This window comes from Rhamphochromis sp. 'chilingali' (assembly GCF_963969265.1).
Source record: "Rhamphochromis sp. 'chilingali' genome assembly, chromosome: 2".
In the NCBI taxonomy this organism is placed as follows: domain Eukaryota; kingdom Metazoa; phylum Chordata; class Actinopteri; order Cichliformes; family Cichlidae; genus Rhamphochromis; species Rhamphochromis sp. 'chilingali'.
The window spans coordinates 18773195-18789529 of record NC_137930.1 but is presented as its reverse complement, the minus strand read 5'-3'; the positions used below and the strand labels follow the sequence as shown (position 1 = coordinate 18789529).

Below are 16335 nucleotides of genomic sequence, written 5' to 3'. Positions count from 1 at the left end.
TCGAGTCTGACAAAGGTCAAGGCAAATAATCTATGCAAGTATATATCTTTCCTTTTTTCAATTCTGTTTATGAGAGAATTCAGTTGCATATGCATAACCATTGGCTGCCCTATAGGTAGGGTTAGGCCCAACCAATCACAACACTTCAATCCAATCTAAAAAGCAAAAACAGTAAATACCTTTTGTTTCACTTTTGTGTAAGACAACCTGTGCTGTTTTTCTTGTCAGGCAGTGAATATTTGGCTGTCACAAATCACCCTTGTTGGCCCTTAATTGTTAAAGCAAGTTACATCCTTCCTCTCTGCCATCAGTACTTGTTTCAGCGTTGATGAAGACTGACATTTTTCATGATTTCACTGAAAGCAGATGTGATGAAATTGGACAATAAAGTAAGTTGTTTGTTTGTTTGTTTTTCTTTTTACAAGAAGGTACCATATTGAAGCTAATGGTGTTTGCAGTTTTAAATTTACTCAATTTTTCAGCCCTGGAAGTTCTCACTTTTACTGACTTAACTTTGAATGATTCTTTAAATGAACTGCCACCTGCTAAGCTTTTTGGGTAATATAGGCAAGAGGCTTTGACAAGGTTTGAAAAGTGCAAGTGAAAAACAAACAAACAACTGTGTCTGCCTTATCAATTTTTTGCAAGCTGCCCATTATGAGTCCAGCAATACATGTATGGTACTGAATCCAGTGTAATTTTCATAATGCTATTTTCTCTTCCCTTTTAAGCCAACTATACCTGAAGCATCAAGAGTAACGCTACTGAAAAGACCCTTCAGAGTGTTAAATATAATCACATTTGTACTCTCAAATGTTATTTTACCCATGGTCCATGTACATATGATTTTCCTTATTATGAGTATCACTGACACCTATCTTGCCATCCTCTTAGATCCTTTGAATAGAAACCTTTTCATACTTTTCAGGGCATATCTCATATAAATCCCTGCATTGTTCAGTTCAGTATACCCTATCTGCAATACATGAAAGCAACTTTGAACTTAAAAATGTAAATGTACTAAATAAATGATAAATCTACTACATTGCAATGCAACATTTATGCCTTACGTGTAAAGAAGGTAATGTATATAGCAGAATCATCTCAAGTCCTGCATTGAAAATGCCTGATATAAAGGCATAATCGGGACAAGTTGGGGCAACTGCTGATTACTATTGTTGTGGATACAGCTGCTGTTTTTGTAATTTATACATATATTGGGTAATACTGGTGTTGTTAACTGTGCCAGTATAGTATTTATCTGTAGTATCACATCAATTTTAAAAGTGTAACGAAAACATAGTGTAATGAAAACTTGAACCTATTTTAAAAGGGGAGAGGGGGGCAAGGAAGACCAAAATAGAAAAATATTTGCAATTAGTCACCAAAGCTGTCAAATAAATGCAGTGAAGCAGAAGTCAAAACTTTCATAAAAAAATACTTGAGTAAAGCCTGGTGAGGTAAAGTTCCGTTTATTTCAGGCTCCGTGATAAACTATAGCCATAAGGTACCATCAGATCTAAATGTTCCAGCCACGAAAGTACCCCGCACTGTGCGTGCGGATGGGAAGGATATCTCCGCCCAGGCACTGATCCTATTGGCGGATCCCGCTGTCAAATCCGGAGGGTCCTGCTCGGAAGGCTCCACTGATTGGCTACAGGGGTCTGTGTGTGTGTGCAGGCAGCGCAGTCTGTTTGAATGTGCTGGTGACTGAAGAGGATCATTTCCATGGACCATCTGTCTTACTGGCTGCGCACAAAACAAAGAAGGACCCAGGATGGTTTTAGTGCATGTCGGATATCTGGTTCTCCCCGTCTTCGGCTCAGTTAGAAACAGAGGTATGAGGAGCTTTATGTTCTCTCTTTTTTTTTTCTAACGCTAACCCCGAAATAATACTTCTTCATTACTTGTCTTAAATATCCACAGATGATGTAAACAGAGCTGACACCTGCTAGCTAAAAGCGAGCCAACGTAACAGCGAGCGATACCGAAATTATATTAGCCTTCTTGCTAGCTGTAGCCGAACCGAGACCGCTAATGAAGCGACCGAAGACGTGAGCCCTCAAATGCCGACGAAGACGTTGTGTTTCGGGCCTGTAAACCGCACTAAAAGGACTTCAGCTGTCAAGCGGCAGCTTTTCTTTTCCCCTTTTCATTTTTTTCTTTTTTACCCTCGGCGGCTAGCGCGCTTCTGTCTGGTTTATCTATTTATCCCTTCGCCTTGTTTATGTGTGTGCCGTCGCCGCTAGCTACTACAGCCCGGACAACAACGGCAGATTAATACCAGCCCAGCTTTATTTAGCTTACAACCTCCACAGGGGTTTCTTAAATTATGAATTTAGCCAAGCTAGGGTAGACCTCTGAATCCAAAGTGCATCCTTTAAAAAAAATCTCATTTCTGCGAGTTACTTTAACTGGATGGTTCTTCCACTGAAAGACAGCATTAGGCTAATCGGTGTAAATTAGTATAAGCATATGACTGGTTTTTAATGCGAATAGGCTTTAACATTTTTGGAGCATGTCCCCGTCAAACCTCTAATAAAAATAATAATAAAAAAAATTCCCTGCAAATTTCGCTGCAGGTGCTCCAGTAGTGAAACAGCATAAAATCCGTTTAATAGGGCATAACAACAATAACATCATCCTCCACTGCAGCAGGGCTCTCTGTGTTGATTATGTAATAATAATAGTAATTTGTCGTGCATTGTTAAAACTACATGCAGTAGCACCAATGATTTCATTGTGCTTTTATTTGTGTTCTTTTTTCCTGTTCCATAGTATCGAGGCTGGCTCTACATTCCGCATTTCTCAGACCTTTGTCCCCCTCCATTGTGTAGCTAACGATCATCTGCTGCTGTCTGCCGTAGCCTCTGCCTGTTCTCTGCATCTAGCTGTATTGTGAACCCCTTCTTCCTCATTTCCTCTTTCCATCTGAAGACGACATTGGCATTAAAACAGAGTTCCCACTCATACCGTATCCTTCTGTGTAACAGACTAAAGAATAACACTCTCTGTAGAAAACAGTTTGTCTTAATTTAAACTGTCATGTTGCTCTTTAGTGAATAACCCATTGTAGCGTTAGACTTTACTACAGACTGTCATTGTGATTCTCCCATTCAGTGTGGATAGACTACATTCTGCTGTAAATTTCTGTAAAGTGGATACATTTTGATCCTCCCCTCCCCGATTCGATTACAGCCAGGCTTGATCGAACTCGTTGATTACTCTCCTCACAAAGGTGCATTGTACCGTCTTTTTGTTGTCAAAGGAGCACTTTACAATTGCTATTACTAATAATCTTGTTATCCTGATAATCACTAATTGGCATGCAGCGCTTAAGTCATTTTGTTTTTGGCGACGTTATGTTTTTTTTCCCCACATTTGAAGGTCCACTGCACCTGTTAATGGTTGCTGGTCATAATCCTATCCATGTGTCAAAGCATTTGTCCCTGCTAGCTGAGCGGACTTCACAATAAATTGGAGAGATGTGAATCTAAACCCATTTTGCCATTTTTGCAGCGCCCCACCACCACTACCACTCCCTCTCAAATCTTACCTCCAGCACCTCCAGAATGCTATCCATTTTACAGGGATGTGTATATCCTGCACTGCTGTAGATCTCCTTTTTTAGAATCAAAATGTCTTTTTTATTCTTTGGTTGTGGTTTTTCTGCCTTATGTTCTTGTATTAGATCCTAATGCATGGTCATTTTATACTTTTGTTTTTCCACATTGAACAGCAGATTCCAATGTAATCTTTGTGAAGAGATGTCCCTGCTGTACTGAAATGTGCTGTAAGCATACACATCTACTCATTGGATGCTGCTTCTGTTCTGTTAACCCTACAGAGAGCATGGTCAGGCCTTGCCTTTGGTCTTTATTTGCATGGGATTATTATTATTATGCTTATTATGCTTATGTAGAGTCTCTTACTCTTATTATTACTATTATCACACAGTGCCACACATACTAATATTTTTCCAATAAAGACTGTAGTTTTCTTCCTAACCTTCAGTGTGCTTTTTGCTGATTTCCATGTGTTCCTCCCCCTCCTCCCTCCACACTGTGCTGTCACTGAGACGGTCCCCTCACTCTATATGTGCTCTCATTTCTCAGCTGTCTTTGACAGAGTTTCTTCAGGTTGCCACACTGCTTACTTTGGAGTAGGGGCAAGCACATTTTCTTTCCATTTTTAAAATGCAAAGGCATGTTTGATATTGAAACCTCGACACTGACATTTCCTGTTACATACAGGCTGTCATTCCGTCCAAATCCATACACTATCTATAGACCAAAACACAGCCTCTCTCACAGCCAATCATTGGTGTTAACATTGTGAGCAATATGGGTGAAATCATGGTATGTGTAATATATATATTTTTAAATATAGTTAATAGAAGTATATTGCAAAAAAACACTCAAAAGGAGTTAAATAGTAAATAAAAATACAAGTGTTTAATAATAAAAAATTTAAAAAAAGCTGGCATGCTATATAAAATGAAAATAAAACAATATAATTTGCAAGCACGTTAAACCCTATATTTAAAAAATAAAATAAAAGTGAATTAATGAAGCACAAAATAGAATTTAAGGATTATTCAGGCCTTTTTCCTTTTCTTTATGGAAAACATAAGTTCTTGTTTTGAATTTGATGCCAGCAAAATCTTTCAAATAAGTTGCGACAGGGGCATGTTTACCACAGAGTTGCATCAGCTCTTCTAACAACACTCTTCAAGGGCTTGGAAACTATGGCAGACCGGTTGCTGTAGATTTGAAAGAAACATGTTTTCATGTAAGATTTCAGCAGCTCAACACTTCAGAGCCCCCTTTGTTATATACATGTTATTTATTTATCTTTGGTTCGCATTATCTAGAATGTTGATACTGGGTGATGGCTCTGACCTGTTTAGCCCCTGGACTCACTCTGTACAGAGCCATACTGCTGTAATTCGTGAGGAATGTTGTTTTGCACGGTCTTGCTGAAAAAAAAGCAAAGGCTTTCCAAAAAAGAAGTCATCTGATCCGATACCTGTACATATGAAATTGTTCAGCATTAATGGCGATTTCACAGATTTGTGAAAGCACCATCAAGATTTGTGAAGTTACTCATAATATTGCTCACTAATGTATGCGCATATCATCAGGAATGGTGCCATTCTTCTGAATTATATTTATGTATAATTTGTTTGTTTTTCACAGTGGTTTTGAGAAGTTGTTTAGTCCACTTCACAGATTTCCACCACAGAACTGAAATGGCGCTGAAGAGCACTGCCGTTCAGTGTTGGTTTTCAGCTTTCCCCCCTGAATACAGAGAATTCTTAGAATTCCCTTAATCTTTTAAACAACACTGAACTGGTGATTATATAACCCAGTGATAGTGGAAGATTATGGAGATTGTGTTTTACTTTGAAAAAAAAAAAAAAAACACTGGTGAAACGCTCAACATAGTTGCATCTAAAAGACTCTCTTTTTAAACCCAATTACAAAATTGATCTATTTTCAGTTTACCCAATTGGAATCAATACTGTTTTTTAGAAGAGGTTTCAGGCATTTTACTAGCTGGGTTTTCCCATCTTTTTGGCCCCTGTCCTAAAAAGTATAGCTTACAATTCAAACTGAGTGTATATAAAACACAACAACAAAAACAGGAAAGAAAAATAGGATAGTCATTTTTTTCTCTTCATCACAAAATCAGTACTGCTACCTTACCTTGTACCTTAGCAAGATGCCTTGAACAAAAGCCACCAAGTGGCTTTGTCTTACAAAGACAAAAACTACCTTCCAGCACATCTGTCAATCATTCATCGACATGTTTTAACTGAAAAGTGTAAAAGTACTATCCACTAGATAAGAGATAATGACTACCTATTAATTGGTGAGTTTTGCCTACATATTGAGTTTGCTGCCTCCTGGCTCTAGCCTTTAACATCAGTACTCAGCTATAAGAGCAATATAGACTTGACCTCCAGCACAAAGTGAACAAGTAGACAGTCCTAAATGTCTAGCTATTCCTTTTTGCAGTCTCCAAATGGGTACCGCAAAGACAATACAGAGGTTCAATAATTAAATGGTGGCTGCTCAGTCTGCATTTAAACTCGTGTCTCTGTGGTATGCTGTCAGGTCCTCAGCTGGTGTTTTTCTTTATTAGCACAACGGACCATGACACATTTATATTCATGTTGCCTTTCTAGCTGGTGACAGCAGCATAACTAAACCCAGTTAGGCTAACGTTGTTTCTCAAGCACAGATAATGTGTTAAACTCTGAGTAATGAGTGCAAATGAAATAAAAGAAGTCACATTTTTGTTGTTAGTAGTAACTCATTTCTCTTTACATGCTGGCTATGCACATCAGCCAGCTGTGTAATGACTTTTCATTTTCATCAAATCTTCAGTTTTTTAGACATCTGTTGTGTTTCTCTTTAAATGTGGCATTAGATGCTTCTTTGAAAAGTGTCCAAGTGGGACGCTTTTCTTCCATTTTAACACTTGACTCAGCTGCGTGAACCTTACATCTGCGCGCAGTGTCTGAAAAAGGCTAAAGGTGTGTCCGAGGCACAGCCATGTGTGCTCTGCAGCTGACTTCTAAATATTCCAGCAGCTGCACTGCATGTGCGGCTGCACTGATACAAAACCACGAAAAGCAAGGTCAGCACAATGGTTTTCCAAGCATGTGCATGTTATGCTGGATTTTTTTTTCTTCACCAAGTGCAGCTGTACAACACATGCACTGATTTTGCCTCATTAATCCTCACCTTCTGATGGTGAGTGTTATATTTGGCGACCTCAGCAGGTGTGGGGATGGTTTCTGCCTAATGGGAGACCAGTGAGACAGGCAGAGGACAGGAGTGTGTTAGAGAGGAGGTGTGATGTAAAGCTGCAGTGACTTCAGGAGGAGTGGAGGGAGAGAGAAAGAAAAGAGTTGAGGTTCCATGTCAGACTGCTGCAGTCGCAGGTGGGTGGGGCTTGCTGGCTGTCACTCACTGTGGGACACCATGCTGCAGCCATGCTGTGGGGGAGGGGCCGCCTGTGCAGCAGCTGAGGGGAGAGGATAGGTGGAAGGGTGTGTGTGTGTGTGTGTGTTTCTGTCTGTGAGTCAAAGACAAAGCCTCAGATGTAACGGTGGAAACATCAGGGCTGCTGCTGCTGGCAGCTCTGCAGTACGTCAAATATTAATGCCAGCAGTTCATGCTGTGAAAAGCTCCCAGACACAAATAATCTGATATTTACCCTGAACTCCACACAACAGTCCAGCTTTGCCGGGTCACAGGCTTCATGCAAAACTGATGCACAGCCTTTAACCAATCCAAGCCACCAGTCTGCCATTTCTGCTCTACTTCCTCAGCCAAATGCTGTTTTTCTCTTTGCCCATGGCTCTCTGGGTTCACTGGCTTTCCATGTCCCGAGGCTATATCCAACAAAGCAAAGCCAGAGAAATATGTCGTTTCAGCAACAAAAAACAGAGCATTTTGGGAAATGCGTTTGTTTCATCTGCACAGAACTTTATCAAATCATAACCACTTCCCTGCACATCTAACTCTCCTTAATTGATTTGCTACGTCTTAAAAAAACAGTGAAGTAAAAGCAATATTTCCTTTTCTGCCGTTGAGAAATGTTACACACTTGTTAAATTTTAAATTAGATCTCAACTCAGTGAACCAGCTACTGTTAATTAAACTTGTCAGGAAATATTAAGTATGTCATAGACCATTAACAAAGAGCCAAATCTACAATGTGGCTTCATGTTATTGTTTGAAAGATTATGAGTAAACAGTTTAAATGGGCAGTTCTTATTCACGGGACATGCAAAGACACAATACTGACATATTTACGTATACACTGTCCTCCAGACCCCGCTGTCTGCTTTCCTCTCCAGAGGAAATTTAGAGAAGCTTTAATTGGAAGTTAAAGGAGTAATACTCTCAGCTTGCTTCCAGCATTCATTTCTGTGAGCTCTGAGTAATTTGTATTGATTGTTTTGTGCAAGTGCAACACCAAGGTGACTCAGTGGGACTAGCACACAACCTCCCATCTTCTCTGCTTAATAGGAAGGGTGGAGAGAAGACAAAAATGAAAGCCCATAAACTTTTCAGACTTTCTTGATGGCTATGGTGCATTACTGTTATCTGACTCTTTTGTTGAGAAAGCCTCAGTTTAATATGTTCCTTCAAACAGCAAACGCAATAAAAATAACAGAGTTTGAAACTATTGGTTTTGCTGGGATTCGTTTTGGAAATACCCTAGACCCCCAGTTAGTGAGGATGCGTCTTTCCTGTTGGCTGCACATGGCAAGTGGAGACGCAGACCATTGAGTGAAATCCGTCTGTGGGTTTAGTTGGTGCTCCACAGGGTTCTCCATGTCTGCGTCGTCCATCTGCTGTTTTGTCTGTCTTGTCTCTTCCTGTGTCACGTTCCTCTCTGCGTGGTTGGTTTTTAAATGTGTTTGTGTCTTTTTTACGAGTGTGTGCGAAAGTGCTGTTGGTTCGTCTCCTTGTCGTGTAAGTTTCAGTGAAAGTGATCGCAGCTCCGTTTTGATCCCTCGCATTTATTCCCAATAGGAGCGCACTTCACCAGGCATCAACACAGCCATGCTACCTCCTGCCGACACTTTCACCTGGGTGCTCCCCAGGCGCCCATCTCAGCTGAGTTTCCTCTAGGACATGCCAGCCAGCCCCCGCAGACAGGCCTGGCCACCCACCTGCCCCCGACGCACCATCCACCCCTCACTGCCCTGCCCGGACCCCCTCAGTTTCAGGATGTGCCGGGGCCTTCATTCCTACCTCAGGCCTTACACCAGCAATACCTCATCCAGCAGCAGCTCCTCGAAGCGCAGCATCGCAGGATCCTCCCACACTCCAGGTAGTGACCCTTACATCCATACAAACACAACTAAAAAAACAAACAAAAAACCGAGATATTTTTAAATCAAATCTCTATCTAATTACAGAAGAGCCCAGGAGCGTATTCCCCTGAACCCTCACAGACTGCGTTCGGGCTACGAGTACTCCCCGCCCCTCCATGTTCCTCAGCCAATGACACAACAACCGCGGTACCTGGCCGAAGGCACCGACTGGTGAGTCACCGTTGGGGATTAACGAGAATCCTGCAGAGTTGAGAAATGATCCCGTCTTTTTTTATCTTTCCACCCATCTGTCTGTCTGCCACATTGCCTGGCATGGGCTATGTTAATTTAGCCACGTTCCTCTCTTTCTGCAGGGATCTCAGCGTAGATGCTGGCCTCCCTCACCATCAGTACCAGCTCCAGCAGCTTCCGCAGCACTATCAGCATTACCTGGCCTCCCCTCGAATGCATCACTTTCCCAGGAACACATCCTCTGCACAAGTGGTATGTTGGTCACTTCCTCAGGTGGCCTTGGATAGCTTGATAGTCTATATTCCTGCTGTAATATAATGAAGGATTTTGTTGTAGGTTGTGCATGAAATCAGAAACTACCCATACCCCCAGCTTCACCTGTTGGCGCTGCAAAGTTTAAATCCTTCGAGGCACGCCACTGCTGTGCGAGAAAGCTATGAGGTAAATCTGACTGTCCATCTATCAAACTCTGCACCTTCCCACGGTGTCACTTTAAGTTATATGTACTAACTGTTCTCTAGCTTTTAATCAGTATGAGCTTCATACGCAGATTTTTTTCATTCTTTCCTGACCATGAAAACAGCAGTGAACCAAACCATTTGTTGTCCATGTAGTAGCTTTTTCTCTTTTTAGCATTCTGGTTCATTTTATTAACTGGGCTGTTCCTGCAGGAGCTGCTGCAGCTGGAGGATCGACTGGGGAGCGTTAGCAGAGGAGCTGTTCAGACAACCATAGAGAGATTTACTTTTCCACACAAATACAAGAAGGTATGGCAGATGAGACAAAAATCTGTTGAACGTTTGCTTTTTTTCCCCCTTTTTTTTGACCCTACATTTCTGTCTCTCTGTAATGTGACCCACGAACAGAGAAAGCCCCTGCAGTTGAAGATTGGGGAGGAGGAGGAAACAGATGTTGATGAAAAATGTACCATATGTTTGTCCATGCTGGAGGACGGAGAAGATGTCAGGTAATAATTACTTTGTAGACCCAGAAATCATAAAAAAGAGAAGTGCACTTATTCTGAGTGAGTTAAATGGGAAAATCTATACCAAATTGATTTGATGGGAAACATGATGCTGCAGGCTGCAGATGATGAGCTTAGCTCAGAGATGCATTGCAGGATGGGTCTAGACAGCAGGGACTGATGGGGAAGACGAGATGGAAGCCGGACTTCCTTTTCTATTATCGTAGACAATATGACATCATTGAAAGACTGATAAACTAATTGCCTGAGTGAGACATCAAGCAATTGCAAGAGATAAAAGAGGCACGACTACAGGAATTACTGTACCATTACCATTATCAGCGTTGCCTTCTAACATTTTTGTCTGATTTTTGTTTTCCACTTTATAATAAATATCACTTTACCTGACTTATTGTCAGGTTTACTGATAATCATGATATGATACACCACATCTCTGTGTATTGTCTGCAAACTCCTCCTGTGCAGTCTGTAGCACAGCAGCCAAACGTTGCACACAGGTACATCTTAGGTCCCTGATGCTACTTAACCACCTACCAACAAGCTAAAGTGGACTATTTTTTAGCTTTTACAGAGCTATAACACCTTAAAATGTATATTATTTTGATTCAAGGACAGCAACATCTAATTGATACTTAAAAACTATGGTATATGTGATATAATGTCATCAGGCTTCCTGGCAATAAAGGACTAATAGTCAGAACATGAGCATGGGCCTGTAAAAGTAAATATAATAAATCCAATATCAGTCATTTCATGAAATGCAGTCATTTCAAATCATCATTTCATCCACTGTCTATGTAATATATAGTAAGAATTTCTGACAAATACCAAGTATTTACTTCTTCCCATTGTGTTTCTGCTGACCTTCTGAGCAAATCATTCATGAGAATCTTTCCAGTCCTGTACCACATGTGTGCATAAATGAGCCTCTGCTATGAGCTGTTGCCAGACAAATAGCTGAGACTCTAGGAAGCTGCTGATCATGGCTAAGAAATAGTCCAATCTCAAGCCACCCACATACCAAAATTTAGTTACATTTTTTTTTTGATAGTTGTATTTTCACATGGAGACAAAAATCCCCTTTAGTGTTGCATCAGGAAAGGCATCCACCATAAAACTGATCAAACATGCAGAACTACCTGCTGCAGTGACCCCTTGTGAAAATGGTGCTGCCAAAAGTAGCCTCTATGCAGAGGCAGAAGCATGGCAACAACCTGCTTTTCAAATGCTGGAATTATAATCCCTAAAATGTTCTGTTCCATTACGCACATGCATTTGAAACAGTGGTTGGGAGGGAATTTTTAGGTAACAAGAACTGTCCCCCTGGGTGAGGCGAGAGGATCGGTTTGCAACATAAGAGTCTCAGCTGTCTGAGAGGCATTTGGGACTGACTACTCAACAACAAAAGTTGTCTCTACATGCCTGAATGAACAGAATTAACTCCCCGAGGGTCTTTTTAAGCTCACAACTGTATGCACTGGAAAAGTAACACACAGTCATGTGAATCCACACTGACCCTAAAGTTTGTCTCTCTTCCTATCCTGCAGGAGGCTGCCCTGCATGCACCTCTTCCACCAGGGCTGCGTGGACCAATGGCTGGCCACCAGCAGAAAGTGTCCAATCTGTCGAGTTGACATCGAAACACAGCTGAACCCCGACAGCTGATGAGATTCGACACTCTCGTGATTCAGTCGCCCTCGTGGTGCGATTCTTGCTTTCTTCCACCCCCGGCTCACCAGCCTCCCCCACCTTACCCTACCCCACCCCACCTCCCTCGACCTCCTCCTTCCCGTCGGGTGCTTTGCCAAATGTCTCCAGACTTCATGTGACATCACCACCCTTCTGAGTCACGCTTTACTGAGCCAAGCCAGGAAAACTAACTGCACGGAGAGGCCGCAAAGGACTCTCTTTATATAGAAGCACATCCCTCTGGAAGCAAAAGACACACTAACAAACACATACTCATATACACAGGGTTTACTTGTAGCTTGCTGGTCTTACGTGGGGTTGTTGTTGCTGTTGTGGTGTTGTACTGTAGGTAGCCTGGGGCTGTGTAGCATGTCCTCAAAGCCATGACTTAATGTCCTGAGACTAGAAAACACATAACCCCAGACCTAGCTGGCTACTTTTCTCTCTTCTCTTCAATCTCTCTCTCTTGCTCTCTTTTTACACACACACACACACACACACACACACACACACACACACAAATATATATTTCTCTCTTTTTAAACACAATCAAAATGAATATTCTGCCACGCAAGAAAGCTTAACAGAATCTAAATGCTCTGATGCCATGTTTACCTAAAGATCATTTGTGGTCGTAGTAGAGTAGCAGTAACCAATAAGTGAGATCTGGTGCGACCTCCTCGAGGCCAAGCACCAGCTAGCTGGGTGTTTTAATTCTCTCATGCAGCTTTTGACATTTCGCAGTACAGTTGTGCGTTTACCTTGGGCTGGTGTCATGTGCAGATGGTGTGATGTGATTAGGTCTCATTCACTGTCAGGGAAAACCCAGTGACTGCGATGTTTTTGTGTTTGAAATTGAAAAAGAAGAAGAAGACAAAAAATAATAGTGTTTTCACCAAAATGCATTATGTCACAGTGTAGCTTGAATCTCCGCACAGGTTTTATGTCCACTGCCCATGCCATGTGTCACTTCAAGAGACTGCGTCTCACACAAACGTGTTAGGTGAAGAACACGGCAACTGGAGTGCTTATACAACACAAAACCAAAAGAAACAAAAAGAAAAAACACAAAAAAACCTGAAAAGGGATGAACAACAGACGCTATCATGCACTGCAGAGCGAGGTGGGAGGATTTAGCTGCCCTTGTACCTGCATTTCCATCTGGCACTAGGCCAGTGGCAGAACAGTGCACACTAAAAAACAAAAAAGGAAGATTGCATGTTTCATTTTTTGGGTTTGGGGCTGTTGGCTGTGGTAGCGTTTCTTCACTTTTAAAAGGTACAGAGACGCCTGTGCATGACTTAGTTAATCTGAGCTGTGACTATCTTCTGAACACTAACAAATATTAATAATAATAATAATAATTTTTAAAAAGTCAGTGGTTTGCTCCCCTGACTTGTAGCGCGTGTCATCCGGTTCCCTTTGGTGGCGACCTTGGGATCCTGTTTTTTGATGTTTACCTTATTGCCTAAAGAACAAGCACATGTGACGATAGTTATAGCAACAAAAGTTTCTCCTCGGCATCGCGTTTGGTTTATATATAGGTACGGATTCATGCAGTGTTTTGAGCTGGGAGAGGAGCTTGCGTATTGATCTTGTGTTATATTTGTGTGACAGACCTCCCCTCGTGGTTGCTATGCTGGTTGCTATGCTGTATTTGCTAGAACATGTAGAAACGTGGTGCGACGGAGGCAGCCTCCCTCTCACAGTGCACACAGACACGAGACGACAGGACAGCAGGAAAGCATTCAGGCTGTTAAAACACACTCTCTCTCTATCACCATTTCTTCTCTCTTTTTTTTTTACCCTTTGTGTCAGCTTGTCACTTCAGTTCCACAGAGCTGTGTGTGTGTGTGTGTGTGCGCGTGTGTTACAGGACGCCTTTAGGACCCTCATTGTCCTCTCTGCACTGTGATAGCATATAACAAGGGTAACACTTGGCCCAGAGACTCAATTAACAAGGCTTACTTCTTCCTGTCTTGTGCACTGCCAGTGTTGACACTGCCTCCTCCTGTAGTGGAGTCATCCGTGATGAAAGTTGTCATAGTTTACACAGGGTGTTGTCAGTTGAGATGCCTTAAGTATTTAACAATCATAATTTATTACTAACTGTAGATACTGTGGGTATGTATTTAATTTTATATAGTTTTTTTTTTCTTTTTCTGGAGTTGGGTTGACTGAATCATAATTTATTTATTTACAAATATAACATGAAAAGGCTATTAAAAAATGGATACCTCATGTTTTTTGGTTGCATTGTTTTAAATGGGAATGCTTTGCATGCAGTTGTACTTTTTCGGAACACTAAAAGTAAAAAAAAAGAGGAAAAAAAGTTTTGCTGTTTGATCTCCACAAGCTGGCTGTGCGTTTACTGACCAAGGCTGAGCTACTGAGCCCGTTCTCTCTCTTTCTCTCTCTCTCTTCCTGTCTTCTATGTCTCTTTTTCTCTTTCATGTGGTGCTGTGGATCTTGGTTACATTCCATTCAATGCAATCTCTCCAATCCCCCATGCTGTGATGTAGTGAACAAACTGCAAGTGAATTGGTTTTGGTTTGTGACAATTTTTTTCTTTTTTTTTTTTCTTTCTTTTGCACTAACTTGTTTAAAATGGGAACCCTCTCACTGGCAAAAAAAATATTTTAGATTATTTAAATGAACTGGCTTTTATTTTTTTATGCTCTGCTTCTCACACAATGCACTAAGGGTCTTAATGAAACATGTTCCTTTGTTTTAACTCTTTGTGTTATCTCTTCAGTTGTCATCTCTCTAGTGTTTCTCTGTTCGTTGGTTTCTTATGTTGTTGTTTTTTTCCCCGAAATGCTTTGTAGATTTAAGCATAACAAGTGCCTCGCTTTAAGTGTTAGGGGATATTTCCATATAACGGAAACCATGAACAACAATCAGTCCATCCACCATGCCTTACTGGTTGCTTAGTTAATTAAGTGAATGGAAAACGAAGGAGCTGAGACAACATTTGACTAAAGCCATTATAATCAATCAATCCAAGTCAAGCTGTCCAAAAACTAGCTGCCGGTTTGTAGTACCGAAGCACTGCATTGCTGTGGAAATAGCTCTGACTATAAAGAGGCATGTTTCACCGTGGGCTTTACAGCGGTCCTTTCGATGTACTTCTCCATTCTGTTTTCTCCTCTTCTTTCCGTCTCCGTTTGATTTTACCGTCCGTCCCTCCTCTCCGACTCTCTCTCTGTTTGCTTTCACAGTCTAAAAAAGGAAGGCAAGGATTTAAAGCACAACCTTTTCTAAAGAACAAAAAACAAATGCATGTTTTCTCAGGTTTCAGTGTAGTCGCAATGGTTTCATAGTATATGGTGAAAATATATACAAAGAATATAACAGAAAAAAAATTATAAATTTTGTTGCTGCTTGAATCTGACAAAAACCAACAAGTGAAGAGAAACTATCCCAAAAAGTGCCAGTGAAAGGGCTGCCGCCATCCTTGTATGAAAACCTGCTGTTTAGCTGTGACTGCGCAATGTTTTTTCAAAATAGGATATTTTATCTGAAAATAGAACTATTTATCATTAATATTAAAGCAATAGCGCATTAAAATGGTTTTGAGCGTGTTGATGATGAAGTGGATGAGCCTGTTATGGGTAAATGTTAGATTTACATTTGGTGGAATTTTGTACTTTATTTATTATTACTACTACTAATAATGATGATAATGATCTCAAAGGTTGCATTGCTAAACCCAAACTGTTCTGTTTTTAATTTTTATTTTATTTCATGGCTTGTATATTATCCTTTTATATGTGCTCTTTTTGTAATAAACTTGGTAAAATGGAAGTGAACCTATTTTTTCTTTTGTCTTTTTTTTTAACCCCTCAAAATGCAGCAGTTTTGTACTTCATCCTTAGTTAAAGGTGAAGTCAGGTCATCAGGTTGTTTTATAGAGAAAAAAAAAGATATTGTACTTATAAATTTATAGCGTTTTACGTATGTGGCTAGAGATCACCCACATGTCAGCTTTGATGGGATCTCCTTTACCAAAGAAGTGAAAACACAAAGAAAAGAGGCAACAGCATCTGGATATAAAGTCATCCTCTTCCTCCTCACCTCAAGTCTTATCTGCTGAACTGAAGTCAGGACTCTAAAACACAAAAATGTGTATAAACATCCTCATTTATTCCTAATATTATTCCAGTTACTTATTGTCAGAAGATTAGACTGTTATCTTTCTATCTCCAGCTAGCTGACAAAAGCTAACAACAACAGCAGCTGGTTTTAAGCTAACATTATGCTAGCTAACGTTAGGCTAAAGTATCCTAAAATTCCTAAAAATTCACACTTGATTACATTCTCACACCTTATAAGAGGTTATTCACTCAGAGCGTCAGAGTTCAGCAAAGCTACATCCACTTCAAAGACTGTTTCACAGAAGCTAACAGAGGCTACCAGCAGCAAAAACTATAGTGCCGCCTAATGTTCTGTATGTCCTCAACAACTCACCTTAGTATGGCTGTCATTGTTCAGACATGAGCTTCTCTGACTCAGTGACACATATTGGACTTGAAAATAGAGATAGGTGCTTCTTACTGGGCATTGACAG

General features: G+C 40.8%; 1 protein-coding gene across 1 annotated transcript; it reads left to right on the top strand.

Moving 5' to 3' along the window:
- The first annotated feature begins 1660 nt into the window (after positions 1–1660).
- On the top strand, positions 1661–15572 carry ark2ca (arkadia (RNF111) C-terminal like ring finger ubiquitin ligase 2Ca). Its single transcript, XM_080870502.1, has 8 exons — positions 1661–1838; positions 8556–8856; positions 8945–9070; positions 9214–9343; positions 9428–9532; positions 9763–9858; positions 9958–10058; positions 11624–15572. The coding sequence occupies exons 1-8, from the start codon at positions 1778–1780 to the stop codon at positions 11739–11741; spliced, it is 1038 nt and encodes a 345-aa protein (XP_080726628.1). The 5' UTR covers positions 1661–1777; the 3' UTR covers positions 11742–15572.
- The last annotated feature ends 763 nt before the right edge of the window (positions 15573–16335 follow it).